A 23522-nucleotide genomic window follows, 5' to 3' on the forward strand; every position below is an offset into this window, starting at 1 on the left:
GAGTTGTAAGGGTAGTTGATATTTGCCCATTGAAAGAAGATCGGCAATGAAAGCCAATGGCCTCGAGTGAAGAGGAATCGGGAGTGGACGTAGGTCACGATGATCGAACGACTATAAAACTCGATTTGCATTTCTGTTCTGCTTTTCATTATCATTGATATTACATTAATTGCTTATTACACTTATTCTAAGTCAAGCATACTTTTAATTTTTCATAAAATGAAAGTTTTCGAATTGTCGAGGTTTTTACGAAAGCACTAATTTACACCCCCCTCTTAGTATTGAAATGGTCATAACAAACCCATTCCGCATGAAGAAATCCACCACGGTGGATGCACAAGGCTAACGTGCCTGAGACGTATGAGTCGGGAAAACCCGACCCGTGTGACAATAAATATACCACAGTAAGGACACAAGGCCAATATGCCTAAGATGCATGAGTCAGGAAAACCCAACCTGTATAAAGAAATTCGCTATGGCAGAGGCATAATGCTAATGTGCTCGAGATGCATGAGTTGGGAAAACCCAATCTACATGAAGAAATTCACCATGATGGAGGCATATGACGAAATGTGCTCGAAGCATGTGAGTCGAAAAAACCCAACCTATGCTAATAGAAATCCGCTATAGCGGAAGCGCAGGGTGAAATGTGCCAAAGACACATGAGTTGGAAAAACTCAACCCGTGTGAAGAAATCCACCACGACAGAGGCATAAGGCCAATATGCCCGAGATGTATGAGTCTAGAAAACCCGACTTGCGTTAAGAAATTCTTTATGGCGGAGGCATAGGGTAAAATGTGATTAAAGCATATGAGTTAAGAAAACCCTACCTACACCGGCAAAAATTTGTTATAGCGGAAGCGTAGTGCGAAATATGCCCAAGATGTGTGAGTCGAAAAAGGTAAACCCGCAAGAGGAGATCTTGAATGCTTCCATGATGAATAAACTAAACGACACACTTCGAGCCCCTCTTATAAGGATCCCGAAGCCTACCTTTGGAGGGAGGGTGGACAAATGATATGGAATATAATGTTAGTTGACACATGATCACCACGTGGGATCCGAGTCACCCTTCACCCATTTGCTTATGTGGATGAAGATTAAAAGCAAATAAAAGCTTCCTTCTTATCTATTATGACAATAATGACAATTATTAGCTTCCTTCTCATCCTTGATGACAATGAAGGTAATTACATGCTTCTTTTTTATTCATTATAACGAAGAAGATAAACACAAACTCTCTTTCTCATTCTCTGAGGTGTGTAAGGGACTCATTTGAACTAGTCAAACTTACATTTAGGGATCTCGAATTACTAATCTGAATGTTGGATGGATCGAGTTGGGAAACCTCTTAGGATTTTGATTGATTGAGGATTATTGAGGGATTGATGTTTCATGCCTTTATGAGTTGATGAACTTAGGTTTTATTTGAAGATATCATTTGAAAATGATTATTAATTTTCTATTTTTTTAAGTTTATGCTATTGATATGATTGTTACAATATATTATTTATGACTATGCTAGTAGTCTACATTGGAAGTACGGAGCCATTAATGAATATAGTCTAGCAGATCATATATCAAGCATGATCTCTTATAATATTTAATCATATTAATTCATTGGATGCATACGTGAATGAATAAATATAAATGAATGAATGCATATAAATGAATGTTCATGGTTGTTTATATATCCCTGCGAAGGTTAGGTATGATAATTTCCTTCAGAGATTAGTGGACAACATAATGGTTAAATGGTTCCTTCATCCATTATTCGGAGGAACATATCCCCAACATGAGCGAGTGAGTAAAGGATACCACTCTATTCATTGTTGGGAGTGCACTCGCTATTACGAGAGTGCACCATCGGATATAATATACATTTTTGTTATCTAATTATTATGTATATATTACATATGACTAATTCATGATTTTATTTATTACGTAAAAATTTATCATTATTTTTCTAATACATAAGTTAACTTATAATGAATCGATATATTTTTTATTTTTATTAAATTATTGATATTTATATATGTTTCACGAATATTAAAAATTAATTTGGCCACTCGCTATTAACTTGTTATATATGTTTATACATGTTTATTCTATAAATTATAAATAATAAAATAATAATTTATTATATTTTATAAATCTGGGATGTGACATACTATATGATTATTTGGCCACTCGCTATTAACTTGTTAGCAATCATGATGCAAGCATTCAAAATTAAAAGATTACGATGGATTTATTTATCCCATTGGTATCGTCATGGATGTATTTACGCCTATTAAACTAACAAAACAGTGAGTCAAAGACAAAAAAGAGTATGTAACATTCAACATTTTCTCTGGAAGAACAAACATAAAAAGATGTAACATTCTGTTGTTATCAGTTGAAGAGTGAAGTACTGAGAAAGTAAACCCTCTGGATGTACGGTTGCGACACCCAATTCAACATTTTCTGTAAAAGATATATGGTGATGAGAAAGAAATACATTCTGCGATTTCTGCAAAAGAACGAACACAAAAAAAAAAGGTAGAATTCTGTTGTAATTAGCTTAGAGTACGGTGATGAGAGGTAAGCCAGTCGTGATACCAAATTCAACTTGCATTGTTAAATGATTGAATGTGCAGGTACAATGCATATCTACTTACAATTTTAAGAAGCATGGACTATCAAACACATACTACATGCAACAACTGTTGTGTTCACTGATCAAGCATGCACAATTTTCTCAGGCTTTACATGGAAATTAAAATAGAATATGGTCAATAACTAAAAAACAATGATCAAGGATAAGAACACCTCACGAATATAGGCTTCAAACATGCTGCAACGGAAGGAATTCATCCAATCAACTTGATCGGGATCTGAGACACTTCAGAGTCAACCATCCACAATAAACACTAACAAAAACTACAGGAGAATCAGCGTTAGAGATGAGCTGAGCGGCAAGAGAAACAAGCAAGGTGTGTCTAATTTGTCGAACCAAATGTTTGTTCCTTATTCCCTCCAAGAAGGTGACCTAGTGTAATTGACAAGAACTGCTGTTGCTAACTGGGTTTGTGTTATATTTCATGGGCACGATTTTCTACCACTACACTGCTGCATGCAATTGCAGGTTATCAGGTTTTTTGGTCCTTACAAACATCACCAGCCCTCTTTCGACATCCTAGCTTTTTCTAAAATGTATTTGCCTTCTTTGTACTTCTGACTTTCTTCATATGCCTTCTCCTGCAGAAACATGAATAAATTACAAACAGACTAGGTGTATGATAGGCTGAACTGGAAAAATATTAACTAGATTTAAAATGTAAGAAAACAAGAATCAACTACATAGAATTTTTGCACAACATCCCCACCAAGTACAATATCTGAACTCCCAAAAGATTATTCTTTTGAGAGATATGTTGAATGCTGTAGCTCAGTTGATGGAACATCTAAAGCATCCATGTAGCCTAGACAATGCAAGCAGGTTAATAGCACAATTCCAATGTTCTCCTTGAAATGTGACTTGCTCTAACTGGTCTAATTTTTTAAAGCAAACAGAAATGCTGTGGATAATTAGAAGAACTGTCAGGTATCCAAAGTGTCCAGTGCACTTATTAGACAATTTTGCAAGTAGATTGAGTTCCTTTAAGTTTCTTGCATATTGAAGGAATTAAAAGTGCACTTGAAATATAATTTACATGTGGATCACTCCTCATGCATAGACACTTAACAACTGGAAAGAGGAAATGATAATTGATTTATCTGTTATCTAACTTACATATCTCCAGCCCAGAATCTGTTGGCAGCAGCTACAGTATATGTCATTCACTGTGTGTAATCCAGTTATAAGGTGTCGATCCTCATCAGGGCCCAATGTGATATTCACCCTATAAAAAATTGCACGATAATAAAGAGCACATCTTGAAAGAAAGTCACCACCTCATAATGTACCTTAATAAGACACCATGGTGATCCATGGTCTATAACTTATTTGCTGCACGGAAATTTCAAACTTTTACTTGCTGTAATACAATTCTTCCAACTATCTGAATAAATGTTAATATACTATTTACTTGCAATGAAAAAACAAAACAGGTGCAGATGACATAATTGTGGAATACCACAGAAGTGCGGAAATGAAAGTCCAAGTGTGAAAAAAAGTCAGCATATCCAAAAAACAGAACATGGATCGATGTTTTAGAAGGTGAAGAGGAAAATATATTGGTTGCCTAATTGTTAGAGGTAAACTTGGGTTGGATAATATCAATCTGATTCAACTTTCTGAATCTGACTGTAGCCTTATCTGGTTATGTACATATGATTGTAGCCAACTCATATTGGTATCTGCTTTATATATAAATGAACGTAGAATGTAGTTCAGTAGTTGTTACCATAAGCTAATACAATATTCTAGATTACAATGAAAAATGCATGTGAAACAAGAAAGAGTTATGGATGGTTAAGGGATCATATCAGCTGAGAGCTCATAAGACTATGAACCGCACGAACCTTGGCTCTGTTTTGGATTCTCTCCACAAGGACAGTAGTAAAGGTAACAAATTTGGGAGAAATTGGCACCAGAAGAAAGTAGACCATGATATAAGTTGAGACTTTTTTTTTTTTGCAAAGGGTAAGTCGTAAACTTTGAAACTTGATGTCAATACAGTCATTACATGCAAAATCTACATACAGAAGTTAGAAAACTTCTAACTGACTAGCTAAGCAGACTGAAAGAACATAGAAAATCAGGAGTTAGAGTTCCATCAATTTCTCAGGTGTACCACCCAAGAAATCTCGACCCAACAGTTTACCAAGACCCAAAAAGATTCAGGTGGAACACTTCGCTACCAACAAGACTACTCCAAACTACTGCTTTAAGGTTTGACCTCCCAGCCCCTCATTGTTTTCAAACTTTTGACTATTCAACGAATAGTCATCAGCTCACCCTTGCCTCACATGGCTAGATTTGGATAGGGTGGTAGCTCAAGGAGAGAATAGGCCAAAGAAGATAAGAAGCGCTGGGGAAGAGCCATTAAACTGGACACCTACTGCACCAATCTCATCATGTCCCACTTCATCAATGCCAGATTTCGAGAAATGAGGGCAGAGTGGAGTGGGTGCCACTCGATTTACTTTATAAATGGTACATCCCAAGATGAATTCTGGCCCTCCAAGAGTGTTAATTATTATCGTGACAACAATAACATCTTGATTATAACTCCATGGGCAGCAGAAATGACAGAACTAAATATTCTAGAAAATCAGACAGATGGAACAGAAATAACAATTTAGTTCAAAGCCCCCACACATATTTGGGTTACGATTTTGTTTCCGTCCATCTACAGAAGACTAACAAAGGCTAAAAATTCTAAATGATTACCGCTCCATCATATGAGAAACTGCTAATTGGCTATGAAATAGAGGACACAAGAAAACTCGCTAGACAGAAGACCATTAGTTTAAGCTAATCATTGAAGAAGTGGCACCATTTCGTAGCTTATGCCAATGTGAAACCAACAATAAGGAAAAGACCTACATCACGGCAAACCTAAAGACCAAGAACATATGTGCGATTATAAAATCCATTGCCATAGGCGCATAAACATCACATTGAGGTTAAAAAATTCCTAATATCATTTCTCCAACAAGAACGAGAGTAAAGCTCTTGAAGTCAGACTCACACGCTCTTGAAGAGGTACGCGCGGCCATACCGCCCGTGGAAATCCTTGGAGATGATCGCGTCATGGGACGCCGAGTCGACCTTGCAGCGCCCGCACTTGAAGACCTTCGGACCAGGGAGCGACTCCACGAAGAGAAGCCCCATTGTCGATCGGCCGATCCGTCCCAACCCCAGCCCTAGAACCCCCAATACGATCACCACCGAGGCAACCTCGATCGGAAGCAAAGAACAGGAGAAAACTTCGATCGTCGAGGGGAGATCGCTTCGGAGTGGGCAAGGGATTGGGGAGATTTGGAAGCGATGCTTTGTCGCCCGAAAGTGTGGATTGCGGCAAAACAGAGCGAAAGGTGTCGACGCGAGCGAAAGCCAGGAGACTCATTTAAGGAGGGAGAGATGAGTGGTCGGGATAACACCGGTGTTTGGGCCGGCGAGTTCTTCGCTCTGGTCGGGGTCACGTGGTGGGCTGCTATTGGTGCTTGAGAAGAACGGCTTTTGGCGTTCATGAGTTGGGTGGGGTTAGGAAGAGGGCCGCATCTCGTAGGGATTGTGAATTGGAAGATGTAGCGCTTGGACAGGATGGGCTGCACGTTCGAGGTGCATTGGTTTGGAGGGTAACCGACTCGCAGAAACATGCCCATTCTTTCGGAAATGCCACCGTGTCCTCCTCCGTTGGACCATCTAAATGCCCTTGTATTGAATCGTTCTGGTTGGATGATACTTCGATGATAGAGAGCGGGAGGGGAAATGACATTTGAATATTTTTTACAACAAGCTTAAAACGTTTCTGATCATTTTATGGATAAGTTATTAAATGAAGAAAATAATATATATAGTAATTTACTGAAAAATATTTTAGTAATAGACCTTTATGAAATGATGCCTCCATATTTGATTTTTAATAAAGAATATTTCTTTTATTTTAATTAATTTTTAAAATAAAATTATAAAAAGATGATGATTGTTTTTGACTAAGTTTGACTTGATATTTTAGAATTAAATTAATTTTTTTGAGATGAATCGAACTAAATTGATTAAGCCCTAACTTGATTCGAATTAGCTCTAAATTATCTCTTGATTTTTTTTTCAAATAACCCTCCATCTTCACACCTATCTTTACCTCTATGTCTCCTCCCCCTTTCAATTGATTTTCTTCTCGTCCCACTCTATCTCTCGTTCTACCTACGCTCATTCCACCATCACCTCCTCCTCCCCCTTCTTATCTATTTTATCCTAAGTGAAAAAGTAGAAGAATGAGAAGGAAATTAAGAGAGTGAATAAAGAGAAGAAAACCTTTGGAGAGAGAGAGGAGGAGGAGGTGGGAGGTCACTGAGTGGGAAGAGGAGGATGGAACTTATTATTATTGATTGTTTTGATAAATTATTTAAAGATAAAATGATAATAAGATTTTACGATAAGTTAATAATTTTAACATAATTTTTTTATTTTAATTTATTATTGTTTTAAGATACTGATAAAGGTACTTGAGATAAATTCATTCAAGCGATGGCACCCATGGCACCCTTTGTATGAAACACATGAAAAGTAAATATGTGGATTTATAATACACTACTTAAACAATACAAAGGAATGAAGCAGTATTAGGTATTCAAGGATAATACTTGTTTGTTCATTTTACTTTTGTTAATCTCGTTTTTACCTCGTAACCATATATAGGTTATACTATTTCTCTAGTATCTCTTTAATAGGATATTACTCCTACCAGGGGAAGCCTTCCATGGAAGATGAAAAGCAAGATAGGTCCAATCGTACTTCAAATGTTTCTTAAGGAGAAAAAGAGCATACAATTGAAGAAACATATGCTTGATTTGAAGTTGACATAACATTGGGTTGGGTTGACTCGATGGATTTGGAATAAGATTCCCACTGCTAATTTCATGTTTTAGATGTGTTTGGTCTCAGTATTGTTCTTCACCTCTACTTGTAGAATTCTCAGCAAAATAATTGGTTAAAATGCAAATTTTACCCAACCCAGTTAGGTGGATTTTTCTGGGTTTCCACTACTATACTTACTGAAACCTCAGCTCATTCCTGGAGAACCAGGAGGAGCCACATTATGAACAATTTCATTAATCTTTGACCTGGACCATGTGAAGATCCCTTCCTCAGCCCAAAATATAGCATCCCTAAGTTAAGAATCAAGCTGTACCGGATAAAAAAACTACCCTAACCCTATTCCTTAAGGGTATTCATTGGTTTTAATTGAGTTTGGAAGGCATTTATATTTGCATCATTTTTGCAATTTGGGGAGGCATATACAGTCCTAATTAAAGTCAAATAATGTTCGATAACTCCAACATATGTATTGTGCAGATAAATTGTCTTCTTAGTTGGAACTATTTCGTTAAAATACTATGACATAAGGAATTTTGTGAGAATGCTAGATTAATTTTAGATCCTCGAAGATTCTATTTTGTTTAGGAACAAAAGAGGGAAGAAGAGATGAAAGTTTGTAAATAAAAGTCTTGTAAAAAACCAAAAAGCATAAAATAACTATGCAAAACTCCACCCATACTTAGGTCATACACTAGTATCACAAGCATTATTTTCGACGTAATTTGAAATATTAGTATTTTATTAAGTATAGATGGAACAACTTTTATCATGTTTTTTCTAATTTGAGAAAAAAAAAAGCCTAAAAAAATATGAACTAGAAGGAGAAAGAGTGAGATCTAAATTATTTTATGATCTTTAATTTAGTAACAATGAAATAGCCATGCATATTTATTTTTACAAACCATTCACGTGGGAGATATTCAACATTGTTTTAGCTTAATTATGATTCTATTATTTGAAAAAGTGAGGAATTTATTGTGGAAAAGATAGATTTCAGATTTTGAGTTAAAAAAAATTAACAAGTAATTACTTAAATCACACAATTAAATCTCTGATTGATCTTTAAATTATAGATTGATTAAGGATATAAAATATGTAAGAAATAAAAAGTTATCGTTCCATATTTATCTCTTTTAGAATTTTTTATCACTATAAATGGTTAACATACCTTACATAATGTAGATAAATTTGTATAATTTCATACTTTTTTTACTTGTTGGCTATATCCATATTTCTGTAATAGCATGGATTTAATTGATGAAGAAATCGAATTAAAGATTATTGTTCAGAATTCCTCAATAAATTTATTCAAATGCAGTCTCTCACACAACGCATCAGCTTTATTCGGTACAATCTTCATGGCTACTCCAGAATTCGACAGGCGACTTAGATGGAGATACTGTTGGGGATTCCCTTGCCGGTGATCCCAACCCCACTGCTCGGGAAGAGCAAGGTGTAAGGCATCTTGGCCGGGCCATTGCGGTTCTTCAAGCGCGGGTCCTCGTTCTTCTTCATGATCTCCGCCTCGATCGCCTTGAGTCGCTCCCCGAAGCGCTCGAACGCCTTCACCGCCTTGTCATCCGACGTCCATTCCGGCGTGTCCCGTTGTCCCAGGTACACCTCGTCGGACGCGTGGTTCGACAGGATCTCGATGGTGTTGAGACCCAGCATGGTGAGCAGCTGGCTGGTGATGGTCTTCAGGAACACCTTGTCCGGGTTCATCCTCAGCTCCTCGTACTGCGGCGTGCCCGGCTCCGGCATGAAGCGCCGGCTCATGGTCGGCCGGTTTGGCAGGTACCCGGCGTAGGGGTACTGCCCGAAGTTGATGGCGGCGTGGAGCGCAGAACCGATCCAGATGATGGTGGTGCATGCCTCGATTAGCTCGGATGTTGTGAGCATGGATGGCCACCAGGGCTCGTCCTTTTTGTCACCATGGCCGACCTCGCGGACCTCCTTCCACCAGGCCTGGAGCTCGGCATCAGCTTTCACGACGTCGTTCGTCGGGTAGTAGATTGCACAGTACTCTCCGACCCATGTCTCGATCGCATGCCATATCTGAAGCCCGTCCACGGCATAAGGGTAATCCTCGATCAGCAGGCAAACCCTGTCGTCTCGGTCCTTCACCGCAACTCCTCTGCACAGAGATGAATCTTTGGGTCATGCACAGAGTAGAACTCCTCGTGAGACACGATTCGAGCTTTCGAGGATTCGTACCGCTTGATCAGATCAGCGGGGAGAGCCTGCTCCCGGAAATTCCAGCTCTTGTAGACCGTGGAAGACAACTCCAACGCGTACCTCCCTGGGAAGACCGTCATCTCGAATATGCCACCGGCGGGGATGAGGGCATGCCGGGCCAAGGCGTTGATGGTCATCGTGTCGCGGTAGTGCGGCGACAGAAGCTTGTGGATCGGGTGGATCACGCTCAGGTGTCTGTGCGTCGCGATCACGAACGGCTCCATCACCGCGTGTGTGTTGAGCCTGCGATCGAGGTAAAAGAATGGTAATCAGGCAGGCGAACAACAACAGGGACTCAGAATAGAGCATGCTGTGATTCTGTAAGCACCAGTGGCTGATGAGGCCATGGTAGGCGGAGTCGGTGACGGCGGCGTAGGCCTTCGCCAGCTGCCAGATCGATCCTTCCACGCCGCTTTCAGCCGGTGTGTACACCTTGCTGACGGCGCCATGCTGCTCTCCGTCCGGGTGAGGCAAGCTGAGCTCGATCGCCAATGGCTTCAGAGTGGAGTCCTGCCTCAGGAACAGCAGAGTTCTGGTGGCATATACTTTGACGGCGAGAGCGTTGATGCGGTTGAGGTAGGGGAGGTATGCATCATGATGATCCAAGATGAAGAGCTTGTTCTGCTCCAGTGCCTTCAGGAGGGAGGAAAGGAACACGATGAAGCAAGACTACTTCGCTACCGCTACATGCATCACACCAGATAAGCTTCTCACCTGATGCACGGTGAGTCTGTCAAGGTGGTGCTCAATGTGGGCTGCAGTTATCGTGCTGGTATGGTCGCCATACTTGCGAGGATCAAGCTTGCTCGTGGGAGGGAACTCCTCGAGACGCCTGATGACCACCGGGTTCAAACCGGCAAGCATTTCGCGAGTGAACTCTTCGTCGGTTCGCCAGGCAGTCTTATCCACTGCCAACCGAGTCAAATGGTCATCAACTTGTCCGATCCAACCCAGTTAATCTATTATCGGGGTTATTACCTTGGATTACGTGGGGCATAGGGAGCTTGAGCAGGCCCCGGCCACCCTCGACGCGCTGCAGCTCCCGTATCATCTCAAATGGAACTAGCTGTCGGAGCTCCTCAAGCAGGGGATTGGGGGGCACCGGAAGGCCGCCCTCGTAGAGCTTCAGCACGTCCTCGAACGAGTTGAACTCGATGGGGGTTGCGCCCGCTATGGCCTGCAGCACCGGGAGCACTACTCTGACGACGCCCTTGAAGGCATACGTGAGGAAATCGGCCATCTTAAGTTGCCCGAACTGCTCATCCCGGGGCACGTAAATGTTCAGGTTCAGCAGCGGCAGCCTGCTCTCCGATTTGGGATCTATTATGTCAAACACATGAACGGCATCAGATCAGAGTATGATGTGAACAAAAGACGTCTATGATCAAGTGTTACCAGTCTTTGTCGGTGGCCGGCCGGTCCTCCCACGGCGCGGGTAAGGGTGCTCCGGAGTCCCTCCGAGGATGGGCCGAGCCAAGTCCTGGCACGTGTCTGGGCTACCGAGATCGTTGTAGTAGTCGTAACGGTAGACGCGGTCCCATTCCTTCAGCTGCCCGTCGACGTTAGCTCCCTTCAGGTTACAGAGTTCTTCTTCCCTGTATGGTTTCAGCGGCAGTGGTGTGTCTCCCGGAAGATACGTCTGCAACAGGTCGATGCATGGTGATTGGAGACTCAAAGATGCCAATCTCATCTGTGTTATATATAGAGTTGGTAGATACTGACGGTGTTGGCGAAGAAGACGCGGTCGTATTTGTACTTAACGGCCGGGTAGACCCAGGAGTTGCAAACGAAGTGGATGCGGCCCTTGCCGGGGTAGTCCTCGAGAGTCAAGGTCTTGAGGAAGAACTCGGAGCTGAGGTTGTTCTTGACGATAACGGCGCCGGGAATCCCGTTCTTCTCCTCGCAGTGGAACGTCACGTGGTAAGCAGTTTCTCTGGCAGGCAGGTCGGGCAACACAGTGATGTGCTGTTCCAAATTTGCCTCCTCCCCGACGACCCCACGATGCCCATTATCTGCACATCAACGCTTCTATCATTTCCACTAACTATGACACGATGATGACAAGAAGAAGATGAGAGAGAGAAGGGGGGGGGGGGGGGAGGGGAGGGAGAGAGAGAGAGAGAACAGCTCACTAGCGTCGCCGACGGTGGCGCTGACGAGCTGGAAGGAGATGCATCGGCCGAGCACGTTGTCGATGACGGGGCCGCCGCAGTAGTTGAAGCAAAGGCCGGTCTTCCGGATCAGCACCACCGTACCACTCACCTTCTCGCCGACGATGTGGCTCGCCATGTCTCCAATTAGCTTCACCGTATAGCAGGAGAGAGAGACAGAAGGAATGGTGTGCTTTGGTGTGTGGTGGATGGGCTATTTATAGATGTTCTTGGATCTAAGAGTGAAGATTATTTATTGACGTGATGCAGCCTCTCCCTTATCTTAAATCGATAATGCAAAGAGAAGTCATCTAAATCTAATTCTAAAAGATTGGATGAGATGATACCCATGTGACATTTATTTGTCATATATCATCTACTGGAGAGACTGCGTCACGTCAATAAATAATCTGCACTCTTCGATCCAAGAACATCTATAAATTAAATCGTTCATGCAAAGAGAACCCATCTAAATCTAATTCTAAAAGACTGGATGAGATGATACCCATATGACATTTATTTGTCTTATATCATCGACCGGTGAATTCAACATAAAGAAAGTTATCTGTCTCATAAGTCAAAACGCATCGAAGTTTCGGAGCATGTGTCTGTTCATGAGGCTAGATTCGATTTTCCAAATATGCAATCACTATCACCATTGGGTCATATTAAGGTCGTAAAAAGATAAAATGGGTGAATCCAACTCATGAGATGGAATCACACGTTAGGTATCGGCCACAGAGAAATAATTTTAACTCATTCTCGAGCTATTTATCCCATTTACAAATGCATCTACAGAAAAATACGGTCATCATATATATATATATATATATATATATATATATATATATATATATCATCCAAATCAAGAATATGAAGTCAAAGTAACTCGTGGGATGCACGCCTTGCCAAACAAATACAAATGCATGAATGGAATCACGTTTCAACCACGTGCTTTGTTTATTTTCTGATTGGCTGGCATGTGGACCATGTAGAGACACTGGCTAATGAGAAGATAAATAGTCCACATTATCAGCTGCAATAAGTAGGTACACATGGGAGTAATGCAGCACGTAGGCAAATTATGGTGATGGTCCAAGAATGATGAACCCTTGATATATAAAAGAAATGTCATTCATATATGATGAAGGTCCAAAAGAATCAGATGATACATATATGTATATTACGTTGATACAATAATTTAAATTTTTTGAGTTGTATTGATATTCAATCTCATGTATATTATATCTAATAGTATGACTGAAACTCACATGAAGATGATGAAGTCCTCAAAATTATATGATCTCAATATTTTATATCTCAAAATGAGTTTTGATTGAGGTTCGTAAAATAAGTATATTAGATTAGTTCTTATCTATTATTTTTTGTTATATGTGGTAAGATGAATTCTTTTTTTCTTTCTTCATCCTTATCTTATTGGTATTTCTCTTCCTCTGGCTCTACTCTCAATGAGATAAATAAATGATAAATCGATGCAAAAATATTATTTCTTTCCTAAATGGGTATATATATGACGATGCATATGGAAGGATTTAATAATTATATTTAATATGAAATAAAAAAAAAAAGTTACTTTAAATTCGTTTTAATATCAATGAGTAATATTTTTTGGTGATGTAGAGAATTTGTCGGGTCCCATTGACTAGCCATTCGAACGACACATTTCATTAGGGATACATGGATAGCATTCAACAATGACCGTTCATATTATTGTTTCTGTTTGTTCAACATATTTATACGAAGGCCACAACGTATTGTATCTACGGGTTATCGTTTAATTATCATAATGCATAAATGATCTAACGGATCATATATTCAAGATTGATTACTCGACTTTATCATGATTTAGATTGACCACTTTCGTTAATGGCCTTTTTAATTTACGCATATGATTTTTCTAATCACCAGATAGCAAAGTGTCATCCTGTATTATATTATTATATTAAATAACACATAATAAAAAGTGGTAATATCCTTTTTTTTTTCTCTATGACTACGTAAATAATCTATCAAAATATATTACTTTATAAAACCCTAGTGATGCCATCTCGCTCCTCCATCCTTAAGATACTTGTATGCAAAAAGATCGATTATGTGAAGAAACAAAAGATAAAAAATAAAAAATCCTTTTGATTTAAAAAAAAGAAAATTATGGAAGAAATCGTTTGTGATTTATTATTTATTTAATTTAAATATATTGGGTAAGGGAGAAAGATTGAGATAAAAGATGAGAGTTGTATAAAGATATTTATGTTAAAAATAAGTAATGATTTTGATTGTTGACTTACGGTGTTTCACATTTCTAAGTCTTCTCTGGCCAGCTTATCAGAAGACCTCTAATAATTAATAGACTATGTTGCATGTGACATGATATTATTAAAAGACTCAACTTCTTGGACTCATAAAATTAATTATTATCAAAATATAAAATTTAATTTAATGTTTCGATACAACTGTCCTAATTCCTGCACCATGGTATTGTGTCAAATAATGTGATGATAATTCTACTATGAAACTCACTTAATATCGATAAGTAATTGGCTATTTATAGTACTTAACTTTCATCCGTCCAGACATTTCATTTGTGATCAATAAACTATCATAATTTATGCAGCAGTCATCTACTACGCATTGGTCTGCAATCAAACGAATCCTGTGACATCTTAAAGAGAACCTTAATCATGATCTCTTTCTTCGCAAACACTCTTCACTTCATCTCCACGCTTTTATTGATGTTGATTGAGCAAGAAATTTGATGATAAAACATCCAAGTTGGGGTATATTATCTTTGGAGCTAATCCAATTAATTTGAGTTTTAAAAAGTAAAAGACAATCACACGGTCTACAACTGAAGCTGAATACCATGTAATCGTCACTGTTATTGTAGAACTCAATTGGGTTACAAATCTACTCAAGAAACTCAACATCGATTCTACTCTTACTTCTATGATATATTGTGATAATGTCGAAGCTACCTTCCCATGCGTCAATCTAGTGTTCCACTCTCGCATGAAACATATTACTATTGACTTTCATTTCTTATGAGATCAAGTTATCTGATATCAACTATGTATTTCTCACGTATATACGACTAATCAACTACTCACTAAGCCTCTCGCTTAAAATATTTTCTTTGTATTAGTCCAAGATCCACATTCTTGATAGAAGTACCATGTATGTATAATAACAGATAAGATTTCTTCAACGAGAAATCATCTCTCCTAACCTATATAAATAGGGAAAACATATCAATGAAATAAACAACTTCTATTTTCTATCTTGTATCTACTATCTTTTTTTAGTAAGTTGTAAGTTTTGAAACTTAACGTCGTTACGGTCATTACATGCAAAATCTACGTAAAGAAGTTAGAAAACTTCTAACCGACCAGTTAAGCAGACTAAAAGAGCATAGAACATCTAGTGTTAAGAGTTCCATTAATTTCTCAGGTGTACCACCCAAGAAATCTCGACCCAACAGTTTACCAAGTCCCAAAAAGATTCAGGTGTAACACTTTGCTACCAACACTACTACTCCAAACTACTGCTTTAAGGTTTTGCCTCACATGACTCATGGAGAGACTAGGCCAAAGAAGATAAGAAGCGCTGGGGGAAGAGCCATTAACTGGACACCTACTGCACCAATCTCACCATGTCCCACTTCATCAATGCCAGATTTGGAGAAATGAGGGCAGAGAGGAGTGGGTGCCACTCGATTTACTTTATAAATGGTGCATCCCAAGATGAATTCTGGCCCTCCAAGAGTATTAATTATTATCGTGACAACAATAATATCTTGATTATAACTCTATGGGCAACAAAAATGACAGAACTAAATATTATATAATATCAGACAGATGGAACAGAAATAACAATTTAGTTCAAAGCCCCCCACACATATTTGGGTTACGATTTTGTTTCCGTCCATCTACAGAAGACTAACAAAGACAAAAAATTCTAAATGATTACCGCTCCATCATATGAGAAACTGCTAATTGGCAATGAAATAGAGGACACAAGAAAACTCGTTAGACAGAAGACCATTATTTTAAGCTAATCATTGAAGAAGTGGCACCATTTAGTAGCTTATACCAACGTGAAACCAACAACAAGTAAAAGACCTACGTCACAGCAAACCTAATCCGTTAAAATAGGCACATATATTATATAGTCCTATTTAATTAAGTAAGATATATTATAGATATTATTAGATTCTGATTATGGTTATTGACCAATAGAAAAGAAGTCCATGTTAAAATAGGATTTCTTAGGAGATAACATTGATGGGAAGAACTCTCCTAATAACTTATCCTAGATCCTCTACTCTCACCTATAAATAGATAGGACCTCTAGGGACTAAGTGTGTATCTGAGTAGTGCATCATTTAAATACATCAGAGTGAGTATATCTGAGTCAATTGAGAGATTAAGGTTTTTCTCTCAATCTCCCTTTCCTCTAATCCCCTAATCCATCAATCTTGGTGGTCATGTGAAAAGATAGGAAGAGAGGAGAAGGATCTAGTTCTCCTTGTAGATCCTTATAGATTGATATTTTAGATCCAAAGATGAAGCACTTATAGATCAGATAAGGTTTATTTTTCTAAACAACAAGAAAAGATACACATTGTAATATTGTTAGATCCAACTTATTTAATTTCAATTTTGGCATAAAAGTTTTTCCATATTACGAATAGCATGATTACAGATTTTATGCTAACAGCATCAACACCGCATTGAGGTGAAAAAATCCTAACATCATTTCTCCAACAAGAACAAGGGTAAAGCTCTTGAAGTCACACTCACACGCTCTTGAAGAGGTATGCACGGCCATACCGCCCATGGAAATCCTTGGAGATGATCGCGTCATGGGACGCCGAGTCGACCTTGTAGCACCTGCACTTGAAGACCTTCGGGCCAAGGAGCGACTCCACGAAGAGAAGCCCTATTGTCGATTGGCTGATCCCTCCCAACCGCAGCCCTAGAACCCCCAACATGATCACCACTGAGGCAACCTCGATCGGAATCAAAGAACAGGAGGAAGCTTCGATAGTCGAGGGGAGATCGCTTAGTAGTGGGCAAGGGATTGGGGAGATTTGCAGGAGATGCTTTGTTGCCCGAACGTGTGGATTGCGGCAAAACAGAGCGAAAGGTGACGACACGAGCGAAAGCCAGGAGGCTCATTTAAGGAGGCAGGGATGAGAGGTTGGGTTAACACTAGTGATTGGGACGACGAGTTCTTGGCTCTGGTTGGGGTCATGTGGTGGGTTGCTATTGGTCTGCGAGAAGAACCGCTTCTAGCGCTCATGAATTGGGTGGGGTTAGGAAGAGGGCCGCTTCTCATCGGGATTCTGAATTGGAAGATATGGCGCTTGGACAGGTCCGGAGGGTAATCGACTCGTAGAAACATGAACATTCTTTCGGAAATGCCACCGTGTCCTCCTTTGAACCATCGAAATGCACTGTATCGAATCGTGCTGGTTTAATCATACTTCATGACGAGAGTGGGAGGGGAAATGATATTTAAACATTTTTTCCCACGAAGCTTAAAATGTTTCTGATCATTTTATGGATATAAGTTATGAAATGAAGAAACTTTTATATATACACATATAAGATAAAAGAGTAATTTACTGAAAAACACTTTTAAATAATGAACTTTTACAAAATGATGCTCTCATATTTATTTTTTATCAAGAGATTTTTTAATCAAAATATTATTAATAAAATTATAAAATAATATGTTAGCATAAAATCTATAATCATGCTATCTATAAGCGAAAAAACTTTTATGCCAAGATTGAAATCAAATAAATTAGATCTGACAATATTACGATGTGTATTTTCTTGTTGTTTAGAAGAATAAATCTTATCTAATCTACAAGCACTTCATCTTCGGATCTGAAATATCAATCTGCAAGGATCTGCAAAGAGAATTAGATCGGAGATTGAGAGAAAAACCTTAATATCTCAATTGCTGAGATGCTACTCAGATGCACTCAGATGCACAGAGATGATGCTCCTATCTATTTATAGGTGAGAGCAAAGGATCTAGGATAAGTTATTATGAGAGTTCCTCCCATCAAGGTTATCTCCTAAGGAATCATACTTTGGACTTCTTTTCTATTGGTCAATAACCATAATCAAAATCCAATCATATCTATAATATATCTTACATAATTAAATAGGACCACATAATCTAACATTCTCCCACTTAGCCCAATAATTGATAAGATACAAAAAGACTTAAAATAAAAAATAAATAAATAAAATTTATTTAAAAATAATTTGACTCAATTGGATTCTGAAATTTTTGGAAAAATATATACACGCGCGTGAATTTTAGAAAATAGACCAATAAGTCTAATAATAATAATACTACTACTACATTAAGTCTGACTAACAATATAAATCATAGCGATTGTATGCTATCAGTGTCACACTTCCTTCTATATACCACAATACTCTTAGCCTTTCATAATGCAGTCCAAAATGACTCATATAATTTGTCTTATCAAGACAATTCTGTCATCACATTCAACCATAATATGTACATACATAATTGTGAACAGGATAGCAGAAACAAATAACTTTAAGCACGTAAGTAAGAATGTCAATTATAGTATCCACTCAAACATGCATCACCATATCCTTTATGGGTTGCTCACAAACCCAATCATAAGAACATGTTCTTTTAAAATACTTTAAATTGTAAGTCCTAAGTGAATAGATCAGCAATCAATACAGTGGAACTCAAGTAATTAATTGACATTATATATTTATGGACTCATCTTCTCTAACCATCAAGTACTTTATACCATAATGCATATAGATGCAATAGTACTTATCATTCTTAGAGAAGAAAACTACTGCAATGTCATAAAATATCTTCAATGACTTGGTAATTGAGTCTGACTACACCAAATCCTGAGATAAAAATTTTGCAGTGAAAAATTTGATTAGTGGCCTCAAAGCATGTCACAAAATCAACTTCTATTATTAATAATAATAAATTACCCCTCTAATTGACATAGATATTAACCGTAAGGTGGACTTCCTATTATCGAGGTAATTTATATAATCAGCATATGAAAAATACCATTATTTCAAGCTGGTATAATTTCATACATGTGAGCATATAATCCTTTGTCCCTTCCAGATATCTTATTACTTTCTCTTTAGTCCTTTAGTGCTTTTACTTCTGGGTAAACCCAATATATACCTAACATTTTAATTGTAAAAATTGATATCTTTTCTAACATAGGCTTAAGTATAGACTTCCAACTATGTATATATAAAGAATATCTTCTTTATCTGATTTTTTTCAAGTCATTTTAAAACATTTACTATTGACTAAAACTTTGCTTTTATGATTGACTAAATAAATCTGTATATTAAAATCTTTTCAATACTCGGTTGATATATCCTTTCTAAAACAATCTTCATAATTATTGAAATCTATCCTTGAATTACTCAATGTTAATAATATAAGATGTCTTATTCATATCAACCATCTTAAAACTCTTAGTAACAAATTTCTTGATTTAGTATAATAAATCAAGATCACTATTGATAAGGCAAAATATTATCCATATATAAGACCGATATAATAAACTTACTCCAACTGATATAAATACTGATTAATAGTATTTGCCTTAAATATGAAAATAATGATATCAAGATCCTTTATATATCATTATCTTGAAGTTTGTTTAAGGTCATAAATGGATTCCTAAATTTGCATACCAAACTTTATGTTTCTATCATTTTTTTTGTAAATCATTTAGAGTAACTCATATAAAGCTAGATCTTAAAAAAAATTTATTTTTCATATCATTATGATATAACTTAAACTCATAATGAATCACTAATGTCATGATGATTCTTAACGAGTTCATTAAAAATCTCGTTATGATCGATACATTCTTTATAAGTAAAACTTTTAACCACAAGTCTGACCATTATATCGTTTGACATTATCCTTTGAGTCACATTTATATAATAGATTCTTTTACTATTATTGGATAATTTGATAAATTTATCAAACACCATTCTGGTTATTGATTTTAACTCTTCTTTTATTGCATCATATTACTTTTCAGAATTATTACTTTTCATGACCCATGACAAAAATAAGGGATCCATTCTGATTCCTATATCATAATATAATTCTTATAGATATACAACATAATAACCATAAATGACATGATTCCTTCCCCTTTTAGATATTCTCAAAGTTGTCAATTATGTTTGTTCTACAAGACCATTAATAATGATATCAATATAATGTGGGAGTTTAGTAATATTATTTTGTTGTTTACTTTTATCAAATCATTTAATGATTTGAGTAACAACAATCTCTCGAATAATAAAGGAGTATTAACATGTATATCCTATATATCAAAATTAAATTTTGAGAATTTCACTCCCACTGATTTACTATTTTATAGGAATCTTATATTACCATATTTAATTATCCTCGTACTATGATTAGAGCAATAAGATATATACCCCTTTAAACTTTTCTGAATAGATAATAAAATATTCAGAAATAATTATTAAATCTAATTTTCTTTCATGTGAGTTGAAGATCCTTATCTCCATAGGATAATTTTAAATATGTAAATATCTTAAGTTAGGTTTCCTATCATTTCATAACTAAAAAAAAATCATGTAATTTATTTACTAGGAACACCATTCAAGATATACATAGTTGTCATTGGAGCTTCTTCTCACATTGATTTGGGTACAAAAGAATAACTTATCATTGCTCTTAATCATACCTATAAGGTACGATGATATCTTTCAGCAATCATATTCTGCTGTAACACATCTGGTAAATCATATACCTTATTTTTCTAAGAATCTAGCAAAAGAATTATAGTTGGGGTCATCATAAATATCATAAAATTTATCACCCTTGTCAGATATGATGATCTTGACTTTTCTATCTAATTGTCTATCAACTTCATTTATATACACTTTAAGAGTGTAAACGGTCATAGACTTTACATGAATTAGATATATATAATCATATCTTAATAGATTATTTATGTGGTGATAAAATGTCTCTCTTTAATGAGACAAAAGCATAGAGTGATAAACATAACCTCAAGAAATTTATAAAACTACATTTGACTTTAATATTTAATTGTAGGATCATTGTAAACTTATGATTCATATTAATTCTATATAGACTATTATACAGAATTCAAAGGTTTATTTTATTGAATCACAATAAGTTTACAACCGTCAAAAAGAAAATAATATCATAACAATTTTATGTAAAGAACTCAAATTCCTAGAATTATAAGAAGACAACATGGATTCTCAAGATTTATCAAATTGAATCATCTTTACATATAAGCAATAAATACAAACTAATATCGCTCTCACTTTAAGATGATTCCCTACATTGATAAATATCTCATTCTCTTTTGGTTTTATCCCTCTTCATTTTTTTTTATTTTAATGAATATCTATTATTGGTAACATATGATGAAGCATCAAATTAATCCATCAATAATATATATAATATTTGATTTGAACAATATAAAGGTTATATTTATACCTTTTTCATTTCAAATAAAATCTTATAGTATATTTCTTCTTCACATAACTTTATTTGCTACAAAAGTAACACTTTATTGTAAAGATATTCTTTTATGAGTTTACATAGTAATTATAAACTCAGGTGGACTTACGCTTCATCCTTATTTTAGTATTACCTACTCCTTGAGTAATACTCAAAATATTAGGAGTCTTGAGCTTACAGCTTTATCATTTATTTTGAGGATATAATCTTGAATTCCTCAAATATTATCATTTTAAAATATCAACTAATGACTTATCAGAAAATTTAAATTGATCCTTAGATATTCTCATGCGTTAGTTATAAATTGTACTGAAGTCTAAGTATCATAAAATTAAGTATTTCATACCTTTCTTGATCAATCACCTTAATTATTTATTTCACAGAACTTTCAGTAATTAAGATTATGTTATGTTCAATTAATATGATCAAGGTCTCACTCACTCAATACAACTTGTACATGCTCGAGCCATTTATTTCAGAAAGTATAGGGACATTTACAGAAACACAATAAAGGAAGTGCCACAGTAATAATATAACATTAATGCTTTAAGTTTCTAAAATATGATAAACTATTGATATCATCTATATTTCACCTTTGGGTGAAATATTGACATATCTAGTGTTCACTCAAGATCAATTATGAAGGACATATCTAGTGTTCACTCAAGATTTTATGGAATAGTATTGTTACCTTTGGGTATACAACCCTAAAATGCAAGAATTTCCAAAACAATATCATCCTACCCCATCACATAATTATTTGAAATAGATTCTCCTTTGGGATTATCTAAATCTCATAATTATATGTGTCATCGTGAATATTATTTTATTTAATATCATTTAGGATGAATTTCATAATATATTTTATAGATTATTGGTCTAGGTCCCTTTGGTGGCTGCAAGACTAATACAAAAAGATAAAATACAATCTAAAATATCCCATGAATGATATGAATTTTATTGAAATCAAATAAATTAGATTGAGAGAAAACTTTAATCTTTCAATTGCTGAGATGTTACTCAGATGCACTCTGATGCACACAGATGATGCACTTAACCCCTATAGATCCTATCTATTTATGGGCGAGAGCAGAGGGTCTAGGATAAGTTATTAAGAGAGTTTCTTCAACAAGGTTATCTCCTAAGGAATCTTACTTTAATATTAACTTCTTTTCTATTGACCAATAACCATTAGAATCTAATCATATCTATAATATATTTTATCTAATTAAATAAGAACACATAATCTAACATGATAATGATCATCTTTTGATTAAGTTTGATTAGATATTATAAAATTAAATTGATTTTTTTTTATATTGAATCGTTTCCATTGGCTTCCTCGTCCTCCCGCTTTATCTCCGCTTACGCTATCATCACATCCTCCCTATTTTTATTCGCTTTCTCCTCCCCTACAAACGTGGGGCAAGAGATAAAGCTAAGTTGAGAAGGAGAGAGCCAAGAGAGAGAGTGAGGAGAAAGATGTCTTTCGATAGAGGGAGAGAGGGGATGATGGCCATAAAGTGGGAAGAGAAGTCAACGATGGCATTGAAGTCATATGATAAAGACTCATTATTATGAATTTTTTATAAATTAATTTATTATTACTTTAATATACTGAAAGAGATGGTTGACGTATATTCATTCGAGCAAAGGGACACTTTTGTAGGGAACACATGAAAGTAAATGTGTGGCTTTATAATACACTGCCATACACTGCCTATACTATAGAAAGGAATGAAACAGCGTTTACACCAAATACTAAATATTCAAGGATAATACTTGTTTATCTCCTATTAAGTGGATAGAATCTTAGTATTTATCTCTATCATGATATTTTATTGAGAGTCACCAGAATACCTTACATAACGTAGATAAATTTGTGTAATTTCACACTTTTTTACTTGTTGGCTATATCCATATTTCTGTAATACCACGGATTTAATTGTTGAAGAAATCGAATTAAAGATTCTCGTTCAGAATTAAAGAAATCGAA

The 23522-nt window shown here is 36.3% G+C and overlaps 2 protein-coding genes across 2 annotated transcripts; both read right to left on the reverse strand.

Moving 5' to 3' along the window:
- Positions 1–2835: 2835 nt before the first annotated feature.
- Positions 2836–6144, reverse strand: LOC135675458 (putative yippee-like protein Os10g0369500). The gene is made up of 3 exons (XM_065185612.1): positions 5680–6144; positions 3777–3885; positions 2836–3241 (listed from the first exon to the last, which is right to left on the reverse strand). Exons 1-3 carry the CDS (start codon positions 5820–5822, stop codon positions 3158–3160), a joined length of 336 nt encoding a protein of 111 aa, XP_065041684.1. The 5' UTR covers positions 5823–6144; the 3' UTR covers positions 2836–3157.
- Positions 6145–8854: 2710 nt separating this feature from the next.
- On the reverse strand, positions 8855–12103 carry LOC103996519 (linoleate 9S-lipoxygenase A-like). The gene is made up of 8 exons (XM_009417439.3): positions 11900–12103; positions 11490–11779; positions 11163–11406; positions 10746–11087; positions 10482–10675; positions 10096–10400; positions 9747–10010; positions 8855–9666 (listed from the first exon to the last, which is right to left on the reverse strand). Exons 1-8 carry the CDS (start codon positions 12054–12056, stop codon positions 8919–8921), a joined length of 2544 nt encoding a protein of 847 aa, XP_009415714.2. The 5' UTR covers positions 12057–12103; the 3' UTR covers positions 8855–8918.
- Between the last annotated feature and the right edge of the window lie 11419 nt (positions 12104–23522).

Source organism: Musa acuminata, chromosome BXJ1-1 (assembly GCF_036884655.1).
Source record: "Musa acuminata AAA Group cultivar baxijiao chromosome BXJ1-1, Cavendish_Baxijiao_AAA, whole genome shotgun sequence".
NCBI lineage: Eukaryota > Viridiplantae > Streptophyta > Magnoliopsida > Zingiberales > Musaceae > Musa > Musa acuminata.

Excerpts from the sequence above, each read along its gene's own strand:
- LOC135675458 (XM_065185612.1), bottom strand. The coding sequence starts at position 5,822 with ATGGGGCTTCTCTTCGTGGAGTCGCTCCCTGGTCCGAAGGTCTTCAAG. Across the intron at positions 3,886-5,679 it reads GCGTACCTCTTCAAGAGCGT|GGTGAATATCACATTGGGCC; the intron begins GTGAGTCTGACT and ends AATTTTTTATAG. Across the intron at positions 3,242-3,776 it reads AGATTCTGGGCTGGAGATAT|GAGAAGGCATATGAAGAAAG; the intron begins GTAAGTTAGATA and ends ATGTTTCTGCAG.
- LOC103996519 (XM_009417439.3), bottom strand. The coding sequence starts at position 12,056 with ATGGCGAGCCACATCGTCGGCGAGAAGGTGAGTGGTACGGTGGTGCTG. Across the intron at positions 11,407-11,489 it reads GCGTCTTCTTCGCCAACACC|ACGTATCTTCCGGGAGACAC; the intron begins GTCAGTATCTAC and ends GACCTGTTGCAG. Across the intron at positions 11,088-11,162 it reads CCGGCCACCGACAAAGACTG|ATCCCAAATCGGAGAGCAGG; the intron begins GTAACACTTGAT and ends TTGACATAATAG.